The sequence below is a fragment of the Apteryx mantelli genome, chromosome 15, assembly GCF_036417845.1.
Source record: "Apteryx mantelli isolate bAptMan1 chromosome 15, bAptMan1.hap1, whole genome shotgun sequence".
Taxonomy (NCBI): Eukaryota; Metazoa; Chordata; class Aves; order Apterygiformes; family Apterygidae; genus Apteryx; species Apteryx mantelli.
Genome location: NC_089992.1, coordinates 3406364 through 3429186, shown reverse-complemented (window position 1 = coordinate 3429186; position 22823 = coordinate 3406364). Strand labels below are relative to the sequence as shown.

At 40.0% G+C, this 22823-nt stretch overlaps 1 protein-coding gene across 7 annotated transcripts in view; it reads right to left on the bottom strand.

Moving 5' to 3' along the window:
* Positions 1 to 17042, bottom strand: part of DENND4A (DENN domain containing 4A) — a 58787-nt gene extending 41745 nt beyond the window's left edge. For 3 of the 7 annotated variants that reach the window (XM_067305649.1, XM_067305654.1, XM_067305655.1), the window contains exons 1-5: positions 16792 to 16880; positions 8135 to 8222; positions 3189 to 3518; positions 2337 to 2586; positions 769 to 838 (exon numbers count right to left, since the gene is read on the bottom strand). In XM_067305649.1, coding sequence (XP_067161750.1) covers positions 769 to 838; positions 2337 to 2586; positions 3189 to 3496 — 628 coding nt within the window. In that variant the 5' untranslated portion in view covers positions 3497 to 3518; positions 8135 to 8222; positions 16792 to 16880. Of the gene's footprint in view, positions 1 to 768; positions 839 to 2336; positions 2587 to 3188; positions 3519 to 8134; positions 8223 to 12177; positions 12251 to 16791; positions 16881 to 16961 lie in introns of those variants that run through there. The other 4 variants (XM_067305651.1, XM_067305650.1, XM_067305652.1 and 1 more) reach the window with 4 other exon arrangements.
* Between the last annotated feature and the right edge of the window lie 5781 nt (positions 17043 to 22823).

The window sequence follows — 22823 nt, the reverse complement described above, 5'->3', positions numbered from 1 at the left end:
ACAGTAAGAATTGGTAATCAAAAAGGGTGGTCTTTCCTCTCAAGAAGCAAAATTTTGTGCAAATTACTAGCAGATGTGTTTTTTTTTTTTTTTAAGTTTTATTTGTTTACAAACTTACTATGCACCTTTCGACCAGACCTGAACTACTGAGAAAGCTGCTTTCTGTAAACCACAGAAGAATACAAGTGCACTAAAACTTAAGTCTGAATCATGCTCATGATTTCCACTCAAATGAAATCAAGGGTTTTAAAAGCCCATGTTTCATCAGAGCCACAGTGAACCCACTTCTGTCTGATAAAGAAAACAATAAACATGATACACAACCCAAAAATACTTTAGAGAGCTCAATCCCACTGATGTTTAACGCACTGTGGAAGTCTGCAGTATTCTGTGAAATGTTTCTTAAGGTGATCACGAAAAATATATCAAATAATTTCTGTGGCAAAGTATTTTCTTCTGTACGTACATACATCTATGACAGACAGTTACCAGCAATAACTACAGAGGTGGGAGAGACACAGGCTTGTACAAACCTACCAAAAAGCAACTGAGCTTCCAATCACACGCAAATCTTAAGATAAAGAGTCACGGCACAATTCTAAGGCTTATTCTAGGACAGTATTTTAAGAGGGCTCTTCAGGGAAAGATTCATTTTTGGATAATGCTAGGACAGCGTCCGTGTTCAAATAATTCTACTGTACTACATTACAAATAAGCTTGTACATCTTTAATTGAAGATTAAAGAAAAGCTAAATGGTAGTTACATACCAGCTTTATATGATATGGTGTTGGTTTTTGCCACAGACTTTTTATAACATAAATATACTGCTGAGCCCCACTGTAAAACAAAAGTAATTATTGGATTACTTGATAAAGTATAATAAAAGGACATAACACAAGAGACTTGGGGGAAAACACTTCTTTCTTGTTTGCAAAAAACTGTAACATACAAAGATGTTGAACATTAAGCCGCGGGAAACTGGGGTCTGATACAGTATCCTTTCTGATAGTGGCCACAAACAGCTAGAAAGAAAAGAAAGAAAAGTCCTAGTGTTCGTTTTGCAATAGCCAACCCATGGTAGGCCTCAGTCTGACCTCTAAGACTGAACTGGTTTATAAACTGAAGCACGAGATCTATAAATTCTTCTCCAAAACATTTGCTAAAATAACTACAGAACTCCAAGTACAATTGTTATTCATATAAATATTTAAACCTTTTCACATCTTGTTAAACGTCTGGCTTACACAGGCACACACCTCCTAACAGCTTCCTTTTCTGTGTTAGCATTTTTATTTTAATCATGCTAATCTTGAAGCCTGATTCATATTCTGTGGAACACTTCAGCATAACGTCATAGTTTTGCAACTTCTAAACAACAATTTCCTCTCTGGCACTGGTAGCACACAAAAATATTTCTGTAAGTTCTCAATTCCTGGACATGAAAATAAAGAAAACAGGAAGGCCACAGAATGGAAAAGAAGGGTACCCTCCTTAAGTGCACACATAGCTTTTAGGGACGGAAGAAAGATACAATAATTTACATGAGACAGCACTCTCATAACCCAGTCAATATAGGGATTGGTAGAACTGAAAAATCCATTTATTAATATCCACAGGCATTTATTCAAGTACATAAAAACAAGTATAGATACATTTCCATGGTCTCTTTTGCATGATACTTCTTGCATATGCAGTCAGCATCCTCTTCAGCATGCCTGCTTTTGAGGATCCTACAAAAAACAGCATACAGGGCTGCAAAGTCAACTAGGAGATATCTAAAAACTAAGTTTTTCGAAACAAAGAACTGTGATGCCCGTGTATTTTACTGGATATTTTAGTTTTGTAGTCATATTAATCCATGTCCATTAATTACAGTCAGCAGTATTCCAACATCGCTTACATGCGACTTTCTTCTGAGAAAGTGTTTGTGAAACTACTGAGGGGACCATGACACCTCTTATAAAAGAGTGCTACAGATAATGGAAGAGTTTAAAACACAATAAAAAACAGTTCTTAGATACAGAATTCCCATCTCAACAGTAAAATCAGTATCAGGAATAATCGCATCTGTAAAAACTCTAGTTATACACATGGTGACATAAGAGGTTCTAAGGACTAATTCAAAGCTGCTGAAGTCAGCATTTCCGGGCCAATACTAAAAGGACTGTCCAAGCAGGAACAAAGCAATGTAATCCTCCAACTCTTCCACAATTTGATTTATCTTTAGAAAGTGATTATCAAAGTTATTCACCAGGCACTCAGAATTGTTATAAATATTCCACAAACATTACATCACTGAATATCAAGTGTTCAAAATCCAGACTGTGAATCTTACCATACTATTATTAAGATTCTTGTCAACTTTGCAGAACGTATGTGGAGGGGTTTCTCCTTTACTTGGTATGATTATACATATATCTGTAACAGCCAATGTGTTCTGTGTCATGTTTTCAGATGCTCTTCGGTAAGTGACATACACCCTTTGCGATGAGGCACTCCCACTAATATTAGCAGCCCGACCATATGGAGTAGTTTGAATTATTTCACAACCTTGTTTTACTCTTTCTTTCCCATCATATAAAACCCTAGTTAAAATGAGAGGAACAAAAGTCAAAAGGCACATAATTTTTTTTTTAAACACTCTGAATACTAATCCAGAATAATAACTGAAAAGTACTATTTCAACAGCAGCTCTTGTCTAATCTCTGATCAAAATACACTTTTACTGAGAAGTTCAGGTCACGTTATATCAAACTGCATTACAACATAAAAGCTCCATGATGAAACTAGGCTGATTTTCCTCATGTATAATTGCTCTTTAATGTTCTGTTTGCTGCAAAATAGTGTTTCTTTCAATACTATTAAAGATTCATTGTCCGATCCTAAGAACGTCATACAATTCACCTCTCATCTCACTCTGCATGAAATAGGTTATAGATCTTTTTCCACCCAAAATGTGGGATAAGGTACATTGAAATCTCCAAGTGCAAAAGATAACAATTTAAAATTCACTCAGCATGCATTTTTCCTACAGTATGGCATTACCTATACACAGGTCAACAAAAATCTTTCTGCTGAAAGTTTTCAATACATGAAAAATGTGTATGATATTCCAATAAGCCTGCTTTATTTACTCATTAATCACAAAACTGCCAAAATCACCTGCAGTAACAAAAAAAGCACTCACCCCAAATCAGTAAGTGGGGGCTTATCCCTTCCTCTGCGATAACAAAGGTATATTTGCGGTCCTACAAGACTCCCATTATTGAGATCTGCAGAGAGTCCTGATGGAGTAACATCTATGCATTTATACCCCCGAGGAACTTCCTCCCCCAGAGATTTAATAATTACTGTTACATCTGTAATAGGTTCTTTTGGTTTAGCAATTTTATGGCAAGCATCATTGAAGTGGATTTCTTCCTCTAGTGGTTTTGAAATATCTGTTAATCCTGCGACAACAAAGTAGTCAGCAACACGAGCCCCTTTGTCTTCCATCTTCCATTACAAGACGTTGTATCTGGTAAGAAAGAAACACACCAATATTTTTGAAAGAAATTATAAAATATATCAAAAATAATCATATAACATTGTTAAAATACTGAAAGTTTGCAACAATATAAATGGAAACAAAATAGGAGAACACAATAAAAATAGTAAGAACCATCATTAGATCGTGTAACTTTATTTCTAATTACCTTCTTGACCCGTTTGGAATTCTGAGCCATGATCACTATAGTTAAATGTTAATCTTGGCTTCATCACGTAAAGAATAGAAAACCCAAGTGGCCTCCTTTTGTTAACTTACACACCACAGTCGCTGAACCAACAGCAACAATAACAGCAAAATACTGTGCAAGGTTTTGCAAATAGCTCATTATTTAAAGCTCACTGCTGAGCCAAGAAGCAGTTCTTACATATTTAGCATATAGACTATTACTCCACTCTGTTTACAACAACAGTAGATTTTCTGAGGTCTGATCTGCAATTAATTTATTTCCCGAATATTAAATAAATATATGCAAAGGCTGTCTTGATCACTCTAAGGATACAACTATAGCATTTGCAACCATCTTGTGCGATGGACTGACATCAGATACCAAGGGCAGATCTTGGAGTATTTTTGCATGCTAAGATTTGGTGCCAATTTCATAAAGTTTTGGGACCCCAATCCTTGATATACAACCAAGTCATAGCCAGCAATACAACAGCTTTTATATAATTTTTAAACCAAGTCAACTTCAATGGTCTACAGGCCACTATAAAATAAAAACACTCAAGTCCACATGAAATTTTTCATAATAGGAGGGAATGCAGTCCTGCTGTTCCGACCAGATTGTATTGGGAAATCACATCCTTCCTTCCTGGAATATATTGATATGTAATTCTTTACATGTCACCTTTTTGTAGAGTGCTTTTGTGCAGTGTTTTCTACCAATGCTGTAAATGAATTTCAGCACAGGCTAAAGTTATATCTGTATGATGAAAAGATGGCCTGAAATCTGCGCAGTGTACTACAGATCAGGAGATTTAGCTTCCCCTTTGCCAGAGACTCTTGTACATTGCTGGGAAGTCAGTTAAAGTCAATGTCTTATTCAACAGCCTGATTTTGCAAATAAAAAAAATGCTTTCGGACAAGATGTTCTGCTCTTTGATCAGAGAACTTTGGGAAATGGCCTAAAAATCCTTATCTAAGTCACCTAAAATATGCTGGAACCACACCAAAGTAGCTTCAAAAACTTTACTGCCATTAAGTTTTACAATTTTTAAACCAGACAAGCTATTTAAAATTTCCCTCTTGCTGAATTAATTTTGTTTGAGTGAAAAATTTTATTGCAGGAAAAACTGCTGCAATACAGCAGTTCCAAGAGCCTGCTAATATTCAACAACTCAGTAAGCACAGAGTTCAAAACACAATTTAAATGGTTGGTACAAGACTTCAGTTTCATGTCACCTTTATTCTGGCTGCCTTATTTCCCTTTATTTTTCACTCCAGATGGTAAGTATTAACTCTTATCAAACTTCATACTATCATGCTTTTTGGATTTTACCAACAAATCTTTGTTAAAAGCAGCAAAATAAATTTGGATATCTCCTACTGGAAATTAAGGTAATTAGGTCCAAGGTCAATACTGTGTCTCTAATCTAATTTTTCCAAGCTGACCTCAGATTTCTACCACCTGTCCCTGCTCAGGAAAGAAAAAAGTCAGCATGAATCTGATCACCACTATCAACCCAAACAACCAGTGTAAGAAATAAGAAATATCTCCCTCCTTCTTCCCCTTCTCTTATTTTGTAGCTTGTCTGTATTTTGCTGGAGTAACTTGACTTGACTAGCTTAAAGTTGCAAGGAAATGAAGAACTTTTTTTTATTTAAGGTTATTTTCATTATTGAAGAAAAACATTAGTAAAAAACACAAACTATCTGAAATTTTTTGCTTATTAAACACGTGGAAAGAACTATGAAACACTTTAGAACACATGATTAATAGAAAATAATATAGCCAGCTTATAGCAGTATAACAGTGGAGAGAGTGGAGAGAGAATGTAGCTACCAAACTGACCTTAAATTAAACTAAATTCAGCTGTTTCAGAAATATCTAGAATACGTTATGCAGCTAGCAGTATATGAGAACAGTGATTACAAACGCAAACTTCTCCTTGAGTAATATATCCAAAGACATACAAATTCAACCATGGCATATGCATGTTATTTAACTGTACATCAGCGTACAGCAAATTCAAAACAGGCTAGCTACAAATGCATGGAGAGAAAGTTCAATAAAGCACCTTTAAACTCTAACATAAGGCCAAACACTAATATTTAAGCTAATGCAATTAAATTCTAAATATTTTATAACATAACAATTCTCTGCAAAAACTTACCTATGGTATATTGAATTTCAATCATCTCAAAAACAGTTCTCAAAACAGGTCTCTAACAACTCACAGTCACTCTAAACCAATGAATAAACTCTAACAGATTTTTTTTTAAAGCTACAAATGCACTGCACAAGCATTTGCTCTTAAGTTAAAAAGACATATCAGAGCTTAAGCAGTTGCTTTAAAAAAGTTGTAGCATTTGAGAACACACAAAGAAATGTTAAAAAAAAAACCACACTTCATAATGGAGAGAGAGCACGAGCTGGCTAAGCAGAAGTTACCAACAAGGCAATTTAAACTCAATGCTTACCCCATCACGAGCTCTGGTAAAGAAGTTTTCCATTAAATAAAAAGAAAAGAAAAAAAGCACACGCAAGAGTGCGCACATGCGGGCACACTGAAAGCTGCGGCTCTTACTGCTGCATATAAAAAAAGGCTGCTGTAGCCACAGGCTCAGTATAAAGCAGCAGACAACACCACAAACCTGAACTTCACCTTGAAAATTCCAAGTTAGAAAGTGTGGGGAGCGGGGGTAGGGGGGGAGAAGAGGGGAAAGGTGTATTTCTTTTCACATTAACTTTATCTCACAAAACTACATCACTTTACAGAATACTTCACAATGCCTTTAAGTAAGAAAACAATATTTTAGTAATCAAAAAAAAACCATACAAACTATGATAGTTAAAATTGCAAGCAAGCCTTATAACTTCAGTGTTATCTGCACACTATTCTGGTTTCAGTAACCAATACAGCAATACAAGTAAACAGAATAACATAGAAATGTAGATATCTTAATACTGAAGAATCACAACTATCTCGCAGTGTAGATCTGCAGATCCAATTCATTCCATCTCCTAATGAAAGCTGTCTGCAACTCTCATTTAGAAAATAAACAAACAAAAACCCCCAAAAGCAATTTGAGACATGCAGAGAATATTTTTGATTTTATACCAGCTCATATACATTTACAAATGAAACAACTAAATTGGTGTCCAGCCTTTTTGAGTGAACATATCGTATTTTTCATTCAAATAGTATGAGTAAAACACACTTCAACTTCTCCCCTACCATATAACCAGTAATGCTTAGTACACCCCATCTGTGCATCAGCAAGCCCTGAGGCTTTCCAGAAGTACAGTTCACTGTACACGCACTACACTTTTTCCAAGGAAAAAATACTGACAATTCATACAACCTGCTCCTCACCATAGACTTTCATAGAGATAACATGCAAGTGGGCTGCAGGCCAGAAGAACTGCTCTGGCAGCGAGAGCTTCTTTCCAGAAGCCAGCTTTCCCAGACAGCTAAAAGGGCCTTACTTGTACGCTTGCTGCAGGCGCAAGACTTGCACCACCCTGCAAAAGATGGCAGTAAGGACCAGGCAAGCCCGTTAGAACATTTTTCACCAGGTCACCTCTGACACACAGAAACAAAATAACTCCTTCATATTCTTTTAATCTTCCTGTCTCCGTTCCCATTCCTTCCTGCATTTCCCTTTAAGGACGTTAAATAGCTTATTAATTTGAGTTCCTTGTTAGAAATCACACTACAGCTATCTAAAGCAGGTGATGTTTTACTTCGTTAACCTGACTCCAAAGCGATGTTCTGTTTGTAAACAAGGAACGAACATCTCCTAGGATAGGCTGGAAACTCAAGTAGGGCACTGGAACACACCATTTCATTAAACACTAATGAAGTCTCCCCCCCCCCCCCAAAAGCATTCACCATGTATCACAATCCAAGAACTTACTTTCTTCAAGCATACACAAAGTAGATGAATGACAGACAAATCAATGACCAGTTTTTGAAATTTGGCAGTAAAGTTCTAACAGCCCCAACACTTCAAACAGCCTCATTCATGTGCTGCAGTATTATCCTGTCAAATTATTCTGTCTACACACAGCAATGTTAAGGCTAATCATGCAAGAGCAAAATTAAGTTAACTGGATCAGTCAGTCCCACTAAGGCTACTCAGAACCACTTCTCAGCCATGACATTGCACAAATCACATGAGAGCGCAACAATCTAGAGAACCTGCAAATAACTGCAACTACTCGGGGAAAAAAACTTCACCACTTTCCCGTGCTTTCAAATTGACTGTCAGATCTGAAAGATAAGCCTTTTCCCTCTGTATTTTCTTCATAGCAAGTGAACAATCCTGGGAGCAAGTAAAATAGAAGCACCAAACATTACAGGAATTCTCCCAAAATCAGAACAGAAGTCTGTTAAAAACTCTTTCAATTTCTTCCCTACCTTCTCATCAGGGCATTTCTTCTACACTTTGCTCCTCTTGCTGCTAGCCAGGCCCTGACGAAGAGATTTCTTGTTAAAGTTTCATTCCCTACAGATATAGTAAAAACAAAAATTAAACAGCATGCAATTTTGTTGAAATTTATACTTACTGTACATTCTGCTACACCAGTCACATTAAATGAGCATTGTGATGTGCTTTAAGATTCACTTGCTAAGACAAGATTGCATGTTACTTAACTATTAAAAATGTATATGAAACCATGCTTTAACTTACTTAAAAACAAAATATTAAGTCTTGTACTGTACTGACATTTCAAAATTGTCACATAACACATTTAACGCTTTAAAAGAAACAATCAAAATAAACAGAACGATGGTTATTTGAGCTAGCCAGTTCAAATGACTTGAACTCTTCCACTATTTTCTGATGACAATGTAAATACTTTCCATGTCTATCCAGAGATTTTAGCCAGCTATGGAAGTGCTTCTTTGTTTAGCCCAATAACCTTTCAAAGTCTATTTTAAAACATTACTCCTCTTTGCACGATTCTGATACTTGAGCAGATCCTTCTCACTCAACAATACACATCTACTCCTTCATCTAGCCACCTTAATTCCCCATTCTTCCTGCTACACTTAGACTCTTCTTGCCATTTACTGTCACAATAAACACTTTTTCTTCAGATATGATACACTTAGCTTTTTATCTCACTATTTTCTCAATTACCACTTTCACTTTTAAATATCGGTATGATCACAGCTAACTTGAGCTTGTGCTTTCCACATGCATGTACAAGCCAGGCAGCCTGTGCTACACTTGGACCCTCTGAAGCACGGGCTTTCCACCATGATTCAGGAGAGTACTTCACAAGCAACTCTCAGTCTTCTGTTTCCCAGAACTACTCAGAGTTAGCATCAGCAAGGCTGTAGTCAAAAATAAATAAATAAATAAACTTTGTCTGAAGTGAGGCTTCCACTTGCCAAGATTTGAAGTACATCCTTACAAGATTACTGTCAGAAAATTTCAGAAAACAAAGTGCAACATAGACAAAGCTAAGAAGAAACACATATCTCAAGAGGATTCACCCAATATGAACTGAAAGAGTATTTGCTTCCATTCCTGAAGTTAAAAATTTTGAGAAAAAACACTATACTAAATTATCAGAAATATATTTTTGGGAACACAAATTTCAAGGTTTTATTCAAAACCTCAAAACACAAGGCAACTTATTTCATATCATGCAGAAGCAATCAACATTTTTACATTGATACTCCTACAGCACAGAGTGCAGGATGATAGCCCAGAGAATTAATCCAACCCTTGGTTAAGTCTCTCTGATCCATAGAGCACTGACTCTCTAGTACCTGGCTTGTAAACACTTTTAAACAAGATTACAAAATGGGGAAGCATGCAACAATAGCACTACATATTTTGTCCAATAACCTTCCGATCTGTAACAAAGTGTCCAGGAGCAGAAGAATGAAACCTCATTTCATGCATCACCTGCAAACCTCAAGGACCCTTGCAAGAAGTACAATAAATAAGCAGCATCAAACATGAGTAATTTCCCTGCAGACACTTCAAAACGCATCATCTTTCCTAGTCAAATATCTTGAAAACCAATGAGAAGAGTTAAAGGGGGAGGAGGGAAATCAACATTTAAGCATCACAGGGAACACAGTGAATGCTGCTGCCAGCATACTTGAGGCTATATCTTATAGCATTTTAGCATTTGTAATTAGTAAAACATGCCTTCCCCACAATTAGATGTAGACAATTACATTTACAATTAGTTTGTTGTCCTCCATCTAGCAAGTAAAAGACCTACTCCTTCACTTTGAAAAACCCATTATCGCTCCCATACAGCGGGCAGCATTTTTTTTAGTAGGATATTGTCTGTACTTTCTTTTTTTCAGATTTCTTGCTAATACAGTTCAACAAGCAACAGCAACTTGGAAAAAATCACTAATAAGTCGGGTTAAAGCGATCACTGGCACTACTTGTTAGAGACTCCATCACATACATCTGTGCTCAGTAAGGTTAGACAATACAGGAATTGACAAGAAGCCACTAGCCTCCACTAAGCTCCCTTCAGTTCAGTGTTGCATCAGTAGTAGTACTACTGCTAAGAAAAATATTGGCATAAAAAAAAAACATTGTTCTGCCGCTACACCGCTAGACCAGAATTGCTGTTAAATATCTCTAGGCTTGTTCACAGCTGTTCATATCATCTCATAGTCAATACACTAATTCAAAAAGCAGTGGAGACAATCAAGAGAGCTGCAGAAAACTTGGCACCAAAGGGTCTCTAAGAGGTGCCTGGGAAACAGAAAAGTGCTGGATAAGAGCTCAGGGAACAGAACACAGGACAATGAGTTTGGGAGCAAAAAATAGGAATGGAGGCCAAAAACTGAAGGATAGGCAGATTTGTTCAGCAAGGCCTAGGACAAATAGAAATTAGGGTTAAATTGAGAGGCTGATCGAGATTCAGTGGGATTGCTGCAGTGAATTAACAAGAACTGGCCATCTAGAATATCAAAGCTGAAAGGAGGAAGCAGAATAACTGACAGAGAGGAAGCAGGAAGGAAGAGATTTCATGCCGAGGGAGAGATCAGGCATTTTTTGTCTTCCATACTCTCCACAATCACCCACCAATTCATTTGTTCTTCAGTGCTGTTTTTATTCTCAATAAAAGGGTTGACTGAGAGTCTGCCACTGCTTAGGTGCTCATTACAGTTGCACCACAGCAAAATTCCATGACATTCAACCTTATCTACAGAAATTCAAAAAGTGACGCTCGAGTATCCCAGGAGAAGCAGGACAGAGACAAATCTTAACAAGGCTGGTTTTAAAACTTCAATTTTTTCATTTTAAATTATAGCATTTATGGCCAGAAAGCACAACTTAAGAATGAAAATAATTTCTGAAGTACAACTGTGTTTGTAAGGAGGGATGCAGAAATCAATATATAGCAAAGGAGGGGGAGGGAAGCCAAGGTAAGCACTATAAAATGTAAATATTACTTCATCCAAAACACAGTTCAAGAGGGCAGCTAGTCCATGTTTTTTTTTTTTTTTAAACACAACTATTTATTATACAACAACTTTTTAAAAGGAAAAGTCCTCCAAACAGAATGTTCTCTTTTCCTTAGCACAGTAGATACAAGCAAATGAAAACAGCAAGTCTTCTAATATTAAGCTTCAAAACCCAAAGCTCTCACTGAAATTGTCAGTGTGCATCAAAAGATTGCCAGAAGAGTTCTGCTTTCACCCAGCCGTGTTTGGGCACGCATGCCGGTTTCAGGTTAGTTGTGAAACCTTCCTCTACATAAATTACAAATCTGAACTCGTGGTGGTGGTGGTGGGAGAGAAATGCTTCTAAACATTTTGTTGCATTTTAACATCAGTTTAATCAGGACTTGGAACACTTGACATCTTTTCTGACTCTGGCCAGCAAAAACATCCCGGCAGGCAGGAAAACCAGACCCAGTCATGCTGCAAATCAAAGGCACTGAGCAGCTGACACACATAGACTGCAGCTGCCAGCTGTAACTGTCATTGGCAGATGATCTACACCACACTGGAAAGGTTTAACGGGGTGATAACGCAGACTAATTGGCCTCTCATCTAGTATGTCCAGTTAGCAAAATGGTGACTTTCTACTCCACGGAAAAATTATTGAGAACATAGTTGAACTTGCAGCAGTATAAGTTTATCTATCTAGCAACATGCATTGCTGTGACACAGTTTCCTAGCCAGGTTAGGTATCGAAGTAGTTTAAAACAACATTAAAGTAGTGTTCCCCCCTGATAACCACAGTAAATTAGCTTACACGCAATGATATCCTTATGTAACTACACCACTCCAGGATCCCAAAGCTAGTTCAAAATATTTTTCTGTAATATAGAACAGACATCTTAAAAACCCTTCCCCATCTTTTGTGCCAAAACTATTATACAATTATGCCCTTTAAAGAAAGGCTGAAGTGTACCAAGTCAGGGAGAGCCACCATATGTGCTAAATATTAAGAGAGAAGTACTCACAGAAGGGTTTGCCCCTAGCGCTCCATAGAACGAATTTTCATTGTCCTGAATAGGAGTCCAGTGTAGAAGACAACTACAAAGTGATACAATTTGTTAGAAAACTGCTCCTTTACTGGGATTTAACTGACAGTGCTCTCCTAAGTTTTTTTTTTTTTGCGCACTTACAGAAGCTGGACAGGATCAGTTCTTTCACTGTAAAGTTATAGTCAAAATATTATGCAGGCAAACCTGCTGACATATGGAAGCTACCAAAGCTGGACCAGATCCTGATCTCAGTTGTACAACTGTGAATTCAGAATAACTCTAAGCCCACAAATTTCTTTTGAAGCTCAAGATATAACCAAAAGTCAGAGTCTGGCCTACAGTCCCCTTCTGTTTGTATAATACTTGCACAAAGAAGAAGAGGTTTCTCTGGGGACTTTTTCATTTGCACAGATGCATTTGCATAGATGCACATATAATTTATACAACACACTTGCTGTTTTTCCACCTTTATTTCAGAAAGTTAAATATAAATACTTTCATTAATAAACATTAATGATTTTTCCTGATCCCCACCACAAAAAAATCAAAACAAATTTTAAAGTACAGATTAAATAGCGAGGATATAATTGTCTAACTTACTCTTCACGCTCCACCTTGCTTTTCACTTCCTATTTTTATATCACAATTCCTACTTTTTTTTTTTTCCTAGCTCCTCCCCTCATGATTGCCTACTTAAATTTCATGCTATCTTGGTCTCTACACTAACCCTCTAACCAATGCTTAAAAGGACACTTCAAAAAGCGAGTAACGTGCCGTTTAAGAGTAGGAACAAAACTTTCTGAAGCCTTTCATTTCTACTTCTCCTCCATGATTTCCTCTGACTATCATTTTTGAGCTCTTTAGGGAACCACCAATGACTATTTCTGCACCATAGACTGCTGCTACAGATCAAACCTCTCTGCACCACTCCCTCACATAGCCTTCACTGTATGTTTTCAGTTTTACTGTATAGACTGTTGGGGAACTTTACAAGCGCACATACATGAGCAGAGCATCTCCAGATGAGGCATAGATGAAGCTTGAAATGAAGCACAACAGAAAACATCCAAGGCTTATTACGCAATATAGCAAAGAAGTACATTTGCTTTAAGTAATTACTTGGTACACACCATTGTTAAAAATACCTCATTTTCAACAGTTGAACAGTTCAGAAAATGAACAGCGGTGATCCATTCACTGTTTATACATATTCATCTCCTACCTGTTAGCTATCCTCAATTAAAGCAAAGCATAACTGCTTTTGCTCACAGGGGAATTGCAAGGATTTGCTGCGTTTAGTATGGCATAAGATTTGTATTATCATTCGTACCCACAGTAGCAAATACTATTTATACACAGAATAGATGTATAAGGGAAGAGAGGCAGGGCTTCTGCTTCTGCGTTCTTGTCCAAGACCACCCAGCAAGGCTACAGCAGAAAGATGAGGGAAGAGTGTGACTCAGCCCTCTAAACCACACCACTACGCTCACTTTTTGTGCAAGCACAATCTAACCTTTCTTCAAAGGTAATATAGATCTTTAGAGGGTTTTTTTTTTTTGGGGGGGGGGAAGTATTTGTTTTGAGATGGTCAGCATTAAGAAAAATATACTGAGATTTCAGTATATCACAGAGAAGCCCGATTGAGACACTTTAATAAACACGACCATGAAACTGGAAATACACCAATCCACATTACAAAACATGATGCAATTTAAGGCACTTAACCAAAAAAAAAAAAAAAAAAAAAGACATCAAAACCACTTCTATTTCTTTCCCCTCCATTTAAGAAGTGCAATAGTTCTTTCCAGGAAACTTCAGAACAAATATCTTAAATCCCCAGGTCAGGATGTGTCAAGACCTGAGCTACTAGAACTCTTTGTCGGACAGCAAGATACTTGGAAATCACCAGTAACTAAAACATTATGTTTGAACAAGGTTACAACAACTCTTTTTTGTTAAATCCAACATAAGTTGTGCAACATTTTAGCTTCAAACCTTCTGGTCATGCCGACAACATATTTAAAAATTAAGGTCAGAGTTGAGGAAAGGACAATGAATGAAAAGACTTTCTGGAAGTCTTCATTTCAGTAGTTATTTAAGATTCAGAAGAGTTTTGACTAATTGTTGTACTAGCTGCTTTCCACAGTGTGCTGCTGTGACTTTAACCATGATTGCAACTTTTTCTACAGCCACTGTTATAAAAAGCATTTCAACCTACTATGACTTGCAAAACTAATTCCAATTCAATTGCTAAGTGCAAAGGAAATGGAAAAGGAACATTGAATATTTAAGTGACACTGCAAACTTCTTTTTCCAATTTTAAAACCTCAGGATTAACGCCATTATCGTTATTCAGCTTGGTCTAGATATTGTCTTCTCTACTGAAGATTCACAAAACAGGTTTTCTATCACACCTTACAGCAGGAATTTACCCTGAGATGAATAAATCCTTCAATGCAAAATCCTGTAGATTAAGAATTTCCAGACCTGCTTCTGAACAGTGCTGCCCCCCAATTCCTTTGTTAAGAGTGACACAGAGCAGTAGTATTAGATATCTTCCTGACATAAACTTCATTCTCTTCTGTGTAGTTAATAGAGCATCCACAGGGACTCTACACTCTACCTCACTACCTTCCCTTTCAAGCATATATCTTAAATACAACCTGGTTATTTACATAATTCCTAATGCTTGCACCTCATCAGCTATGCTCACGTGAGCCCTACAGTATAGGCCAGGCTCTGTCAATTTAATATTTATGCCTGTGCTAATTAATAGTTAACTCTGGCTATATAACTACAAAATTGCTAATAGTGCCATTGACACATATAGAAATGCCATTAAGTTCCTTGCAGGTGTAACATTCAAGTAAAGAACAAGCTGTTTGCAAGAAATGTGAAACTGCAACCATACTGCTATAGCAAGTATGAAAACTCAAGTGTATGAATATCCTTACTATTGGAAAAACATTTCTAAATAAGCCTGTTTTAAAAAGGGGTCATACTACCTACTTGCAGAACCAGATCTTATCTTCTGTGGTAGTTTTCAGTAATTTCACTATTTAGAAGAGACTTTTGGGTAAAGTATGCTCCAAAAGAGGAGAAGCTGCTCATAAACTTGAGGAGCACACCTCCCCCAACTGGACCCTAATGTTTTTAAAATAAGTAAAATATTGTACTTGGTAGAACCTCTTAAGGCTGTAGAGAAGCTTAATTTTCTTTGTTCTTTTTCTATCTTTTATATTGTTCCATGCAGTTTATCCCTTTCCCCCAAAAACTAACCACAAAAACTTTAATGCAGTATTTTTGATAATTAAACAAATTCAATGCAAGTTATGATTACCTCCAAAAAAAGCAAGCTGCATTTACTAGAGATGCAGTTCCATTTTAACATGCATTTTAAATAAGACTGCAGATTCCCCAGTCCTCTACAACAGGATCAAGTTTCACCAATACTTTAAATACGTAAAATTTTAAAAAAGAAGGGAGAAAGAGGAGACTCTTATAAAGAAAGACTAGCGCGTACGTTTGACACACAAACCAGAAATAATCCATTTTCTCCCCCTCGGCCTTCCTTGGCTAGACTAACTCAATTAGTTTTCCTAAACCACCGCAGATACTTGCCAAGATTAAATACTTGTGTTTAATCATTCAGAAAGTTAAAGATTGTGTACCGTAATGTAACACTTTTTACAGAAATCTCTAGTCGAGCAACAGTTCAAAAAAAAAAAAAAAAAGTGAAATGAAGTAAAAAGCTGTCCAGAACACTATGCTTCCACTCAGTTAATTCAAAAATTAAGCTTCAGAACTAAGTGCCAAGTCAAGACCTCATTTCTAGCGCACTGACATTCTCGGACGCAGCATATTTTTAAGTCAACAGCCAGAGATTACCCCAGACTCACAACCAGAGCCGAGAGGTCATCAAATACGACCATACCCCGGGCAACGCTCCGCGCTACGCACGGACATCGCGGCGGAACGAAAATAAAAGCGTCAGGGCTACTTTTCACCGCCAGGTCCCATTAACCCAGCTACGCGCTGTCGCGGCCAAGGAGCGAGTCGCGACAGAAACGCGCGCACCCGCGCGAGGCTGCGCGACACCCGCTGACAGGGCGCGCGCGTTGGGGGGGGGGGGGAATGACACATTTCGGGAGCGCAAACCTCGACGAGCTCCTCCGCCAGCAGCCGCCCGGCCCCGCCGCGCTAACATGGCCGGGCGGCAGGCAGCGCTCCGCTCCGCTCCGCGCCGCCGCGAGCCCCAGGCCCCGGGGGGCCGCGGGGGGCTCCGGCAGAAAGTTTCTGCCCTCGGCTCGGCGACGCGGCGGCAAGTTACCGCTCCCCCCGCGCGGCGTGAGGACGGGAGCGGCCAGGGCCCCCCCGCGGCGGCGGCGGCCGGCTGCGGCGCCTCCCGGCCTCCCCTCGCCCGCCCGGCCCCGCCGCCGGCCAGGAGAGAGGCGGGGGCAGGCGGAAGCCCCGGGCTCACGATAGCGCCCGTATCGCGGCGCTCCGCGATATCCGCTAGCAACGACCCCCCCCCCCCCCCCCCCGCCGTGACAGCCCGGCGCGCTCCCTCGCCGCCCCCGCAGCCCTCACCTCAGGCGGGGGCCGCGCTCCCCGCGGCCAGCGCAACGGCCGCCGGCGCCTCCTACCCCCGGCGCCGCGGAGCCGGAGGGCGAGGGGGCGGCGGGGGAAGAGGGGAGGGGAAGGGGGGAAGCGCGCTCGGTCCCCGCGCCCTTATCGCATCCTAACGGAGCCCGACTCGCCTCGGCCGCCTCCCCGCCGTGTGGGCGTCTCAGGCGGGATCCCCCCGCCCCTGCGCGCCGCCTCCTCGCGCCGCCATCTTGGCCGTCACGGGGGGGGGGGGGGGGAAGCGGGCGCCGCCTCGTGACCGCCGCGGGGAGACGCGGGCGCCCGGCGGGTCCCGCCGCTGCGCAGCGCCGCCCCTCACGGAGGGGAGAAGGGGGGGGGGGGAAAGGCGCGTTATCCCCGCGCTGCTTAACGGCCGCCACCGCCCCCTTCCCCTCCTCAGCGAGGAGCCGGCGGCTCCTCCCTTCACCGTGAGGGGGGAGCAGCGTCAGCGACACCCCCCGCCCCTTCATTACAGTTTAAAATTCAACGTATGGGGCCATTCGGTTGACTCTCCTCCCTCTCCGTCCCGCAGATCCCTCTCTCCTTCGCAGGTAGCACCTTTAATTTCACCAAAAATTAAATTCCCCCGGCCCAAACGCGACCTCCAGTCCTTTCTCTCACCTGCGGCGCCGAAATCAACAGGCCGCGGCGTGGGTGCCAGCGGGCTGGGAAGCCAGGGAAGGGAACACGGGGAGTTTTCCGCAGGCTTGATGTAACCCGCGCCAGGTTGTTGCATCAAAGGCTTTAAAAGAACCAGAGACAAAAATAATCCTGAAGAGCATGCGGCCAAGATGAGTGCAGTGTGTCAAGCGGCTGCCGCGTACAACGAAGCGAGCATTACTGCTTGTACCGACACAAAAACACTGCTTCCCTGGCATTTTATGTACTGTAATCCTGTCTTTAATTTTTTTTTTTTTGCCTATACACTATTTTTGAAGCCATGTTTAGGGATAGGCTCCAGGCATACCGTTTTGGCTTTGAATTCAAGCTTCCCTCAGTTCTGAATATTTGCAGCTGGGGTTTGGATGTGGTTCGTTAGGAAGGGAGAAAACTCGTATAATGAGTTCTGAATTTGGACTGCAAACGCTTCAAACCTGCTACATTGGCTCGCCTCACCCTTCCTGACAACCCAATTGAGTGGGAGAACGTCCAAGCCAAAAGTGCAAAATACTACTCCCCCCCCCCCCCCCCAGTTTTATTAATAAAGCTGTTTCCAGCAGCGACGCTGCCTCCGCTACCCCGTCTCGCCCCGGTGCAGGAGGTGGAGTGGCTGGCGGACGCCCGCCAGCGTCTCACCTGGCCGAGGCCCCGCGCGCCGGCCTGCGCACGTAGGCAGCTTTGCGCTGCCGGGTTTGGGACCTGCGAGCTGGGGCTGCGCCTTCATTCTCAGCAGACAGCGTCCTGACCAGGGAATACGTCATGCAGGGACTGCAAAAAAAAAGAAAAGAAAAGAAAAAAACAAGAATAAACCCGTTTCTCGTTACTTCTGTATAAGATGAATTTCTAGCCACACCCAGAAAGACGTTTTATGTCTCAACGATATACAGTGGAATAAGCAGACAGATCAAGAATCCAGTAGCTCAGCATTTTGCAGCAGGCTGGTCTACAGTCTGCAGCGTGTCCTTACATCATGTAGTGATCTAGTAGACTTTTTCCCCAAATTCTATGATAGTTTCTGATATATTTTAATAGTAGAAGTGTTTTTCCAACAAATAAAAAAAGTCCATCTTGTGGCTTGTGTTAGTAAATTTGATATTAAATTCAAGCTATTCTGTGTTGTCTGCCCTTGCTCATTTTTCATGTAGGTATAATTTTTAGGTTTCAGTGTTAACATCCAAGATGTAGGAACAGGGTCTGTTCCTGATTCTAGGAGTATTTTTTCAGTTGCCTGTAAACTGAGGCAAAATCATTTATTGTTTTATGAATGGTTCACATTTCTGAATTTAGGTTCCTAACCATTGGAATATTCTTGACTATTTCTAGTGGGAACTTAAATTTTACAGAAACTCCATTCTTAAACATCCTGTGGCAGTTTCCATACTTTGAGCTATATGTAATAGGTAAAACTTTATGTAGATACCTCTGATTTGCTGTTAATTTATAGCCCAGCATGTTTACTTCCCTCCACCAATTCTGTCCTTCTGGTATTTATCTGCAGTTAATTACATATTGTGTCAATGTCAACAAATTTAGTCAGGGATCGGGAGTTTACTGTGGAAGGCATAATAGAAATACCAAACAAAATGATGGTTCCTGCCCAGTCCTACCATCATAGCTGACCACACTACGTATCTGTCCTGTCTTGCTCAGTCTTGTGCCTCCCCCTCCGTCTCACTCCATTCCACCAAGCCTCTTCTGCTTTCTCCCTGTGACCTACCTGCTGCTCACTCAATGCTGTTAGCTGTGGCACAATTTATTCCCCGAGTCCCCGCTAGCGCATTTAATCGTAGTGCTCCGTTTCATTATTAGCTTGTCATCACCTCTATCAAGTCACCTTTCCTAACTTATATCCAGCCTGAAAGCTTTCCTGTATAGCTTGTCATCGATTTTCCACATTAAGACTTGTCTAATGGCATGTGCGAAAGGGTCTATGAGAAACAATGAATATAGTATTTGTTTCTGAATAAAGAGCAGCATCAGTGAATAGCGTTACTGTACAGGCAGAGACAGCTACACTGTGTGCACGGCTCCTGCAGGCTCATTGCACAGAAACTTCTCTACATGTCAGTAAGCAAAGCCTTTCCCTTTGCAGGGACGTTAGGGATCTCTAGGCAGCCGTCTCTTTGCATGGCTATGGAGACTGACCCAAAGTTCATTAAGTCAATAGAAATCTTCCTGTTAATTCCAATGAGTGTTGGATCAGATTCTTACTGTGCAGAGCAAGTTAATTAAACAAGCCAGTGACTGCATGTACTGCAGGTGGGCAGGCAACGTGAATGCTTAATGTGGTGTTCTGCCGCCTGTGAAGTACAGGGTGGAGCACTGTCAGTCGTATTTAGCCTCCCCAAGAGGGCAGCTAGGGAGATTCACAGGGTTTCTATCGACTGGCAACCACAGAACCATTTTTTTTCCGTGTTGCAAACCAAGATTTCTAGTTTGTGGTACTAAAGTCATTTTCAAAGCATGGTTTAGTTTATTTTAAGTGCATTTTACACATGGGTAAATTGAAGCAAGGCAGAGGATAAGTGGCAGGTGGTTAGTGACGGAGCCGGGAATAGAATGTAGAACTTCCCTATCCCAGGACACAGCTTTAACAGTCTTTGTCCCAGGATTGTGAGATTTGACTACTTATAATTCATGAGGCTTCAGCAGTGCTCAAAAAAAAATAATAAAATAAATAAATAAAAAATATATATATATATTACTGTTCCCAGTATTTCCTGGCAGAAACTGGCTTCCATAGACAAAACTACTTCAGTTTAAGTGAGCAATTTGGGGCTTAATCTGGCCATCTTCTTACCAATTTTATTCCTTTTTAACTCACTTGTGCACTACTATGTGCACTGTTCATTTATGTTTACATGAGGGGAGAAGGAGGCTCCAAAAGCACCTAACAACATCTTTCAAAGAGACATGGCATATCTGTAACCTTGGTAAAAAATAACTGTAAAGATAAGGATATTGGATAATTATAAACCATGTAACTGACAGAACAACATTCTGCATTTCAGAGGATGAAACCCACTTTACCAAGCAATAATGGATCTACATCTTGAGGGTTATGCAATGAAATGGAGGCTTTGGCAAGCTAGAATCACACTGAAGACAGCATTTTCATGATTTTTTTAAAAATATATGCATATTTTAAAATCTAAGAACTTATCCCTTATGACATAAGGAGACTGTCCCTGCTTGGAATGATTACATTCTAGGACAGATTATGAAATAAACTATTTAAGTATTATGATGCAGCAGTACAGTGGTGCAGATACCTTTCCTTTTTCTGCTTCAAGTCTTTCTGAAAGCCTTTTGCACTCCAGGAAAACTACTGCTTATAAATTATAAAAGAGGCAATAGAATATCATGCATGTATGCAAAAAAAAAAAAAAAAAAAAAAAGGAAGTCTCACACCCTCCTCTAGATAGAGAACTTATTGAAGCAGCTAAAAATATGGGGAAATAAGGGGAATATGGGGAAATAAGGCAAACACAGGGCCTGATCCAAAGGTGGCCACTGAACTCAGCAGAAGCACTGCAGGGGGTTTCACTAGGCAGAGTCACATGTGCCATGAACTACAATTCACAAAATGCAAGTAAAGAATTTTATTGTGTATGAGCAAGGATGAAGTCTAATTCCAGTGTCTAGGCATCCCACATGTGTACTTGCACTAGAGTAAAATAAGCAGATTTTTCTCCAGCAGGTAGACTTTCTCAGCAAGGATTTATTGCCAATATTTATGCAGGAGTTTATAGTCTCAAGAGTACAGAAATGCTGGGAAACAAAAAAGAAAGAAAATGTATCCAAAGAGGAGATCCAAATGTTTCAGAGTCTTTTCTATAAATAAAAATCTGATGCAAACTCATTATCATTTCACTTTTCAGTGCTGATTTGTTTCCTCAGAATTTCAGTGTGCGTCTGAGAATTTAAACTATGCATCACAAAATTTTTCTCAGCAAAGGCTAAAACTATTCACGAGGTATTGCAGCATTGCAGCAACTATCAAATATCAAATTATGGAAATGTACTGGCTGGGCATTGGTATTAACTGGAGGGAAAACAATTGCCATTGTGCTTTGCTTTGTTGCTGTGAGTAGGGGTATTAAGCAAGCAATGCCATACCTCTTCTCCTGTTGCTAGTAGGCAAGTAAATATGTACAGCTGGGGCATACTTCTGGAATGGCTCTTCCCATGGATGCTGGAAGCTCTGAAACAAATGTTTGCAGCAGATTTTTGAGAAGGGGAACAACAGAAGGGTTGCTTGAAAAGGGTCCAAGTCCTTATGCACATACCAAAGACAACCTGTTGTCTGGTCCAGCACTAACCTGTTCTAAGTATTGCTCTCATCAGTAAAGCAAGGGAACAAAAGCATCTCTTTATGGAGTAATATCCGGAAGGAAATTATGCATGCAGATTCTCCAGCAAAAATAACAGCCTCAGGCTGTGAATGTACACGCTGATATTGCTGTTCTATTGCTATTTGCCAGCAGCCCTGTAACCTTAGGGGTGACAGTAAGGACTTCACTGTTATCACTGCTGTTTGTGCGTGCTACAGGCTCCTTGAAGGTTCAGACTCATGCTTTTTGACCCATCGGGAAGTGATTTCCACATTCAAGCAAAAGTTTGCTGTATCAGGCCAATTCATCATCCAGACTCATACCAAGTGATATTATGGTGTTGTGGGCACCTTCTCTCAAATCAGATATAAACCACTTTTCATCACTAAAGATCTCAGTTCCCTATTTTTTTGCACTTACATTTATCCTCAAATCATGGCTACATGAAGTAACTATATTTCACATATCTCACCATTCCATGCAATTTTCTCTGGCTCAGATACTTACTGAAGGCTCTAAACTCCTGTGTAGTCCTGCTATTTAAAGTTCTTGTATTTTGTTCTAGAGATTAGTACATATCATGGGTTAACTGAAGTGTATCTATCAGTTAACTACTCAGGAGTATTATTAGGCTTAATTAATGTTTGTAGAATATCACTGAGATCCTCAAGAGAAGCAGCTATAGAAGTGCCAAGTATTGTAATTAATTTAAAACTATCTCATTTTTGAGTAATGGGCTAACAACTTGGTATATTTGAGCTGAGATTCTCCAAGTAAAACTAATTTATTTGCTTAGACAAAAACTTTCTGAAACCTGCATTTCCATTTACTACTACCACTATATGATTCATTTTGATTTTCATTATCCTTTGATCCAGGCACATAACGTATTTTTCTTTAATTAAGGAAACATTGGTCAGCGTATGTTAGTCATGTTAAAACAGAACAACCGTCAAAATAACGAACATCATAAACTCAAAGACAATCTACATCACCATTCGC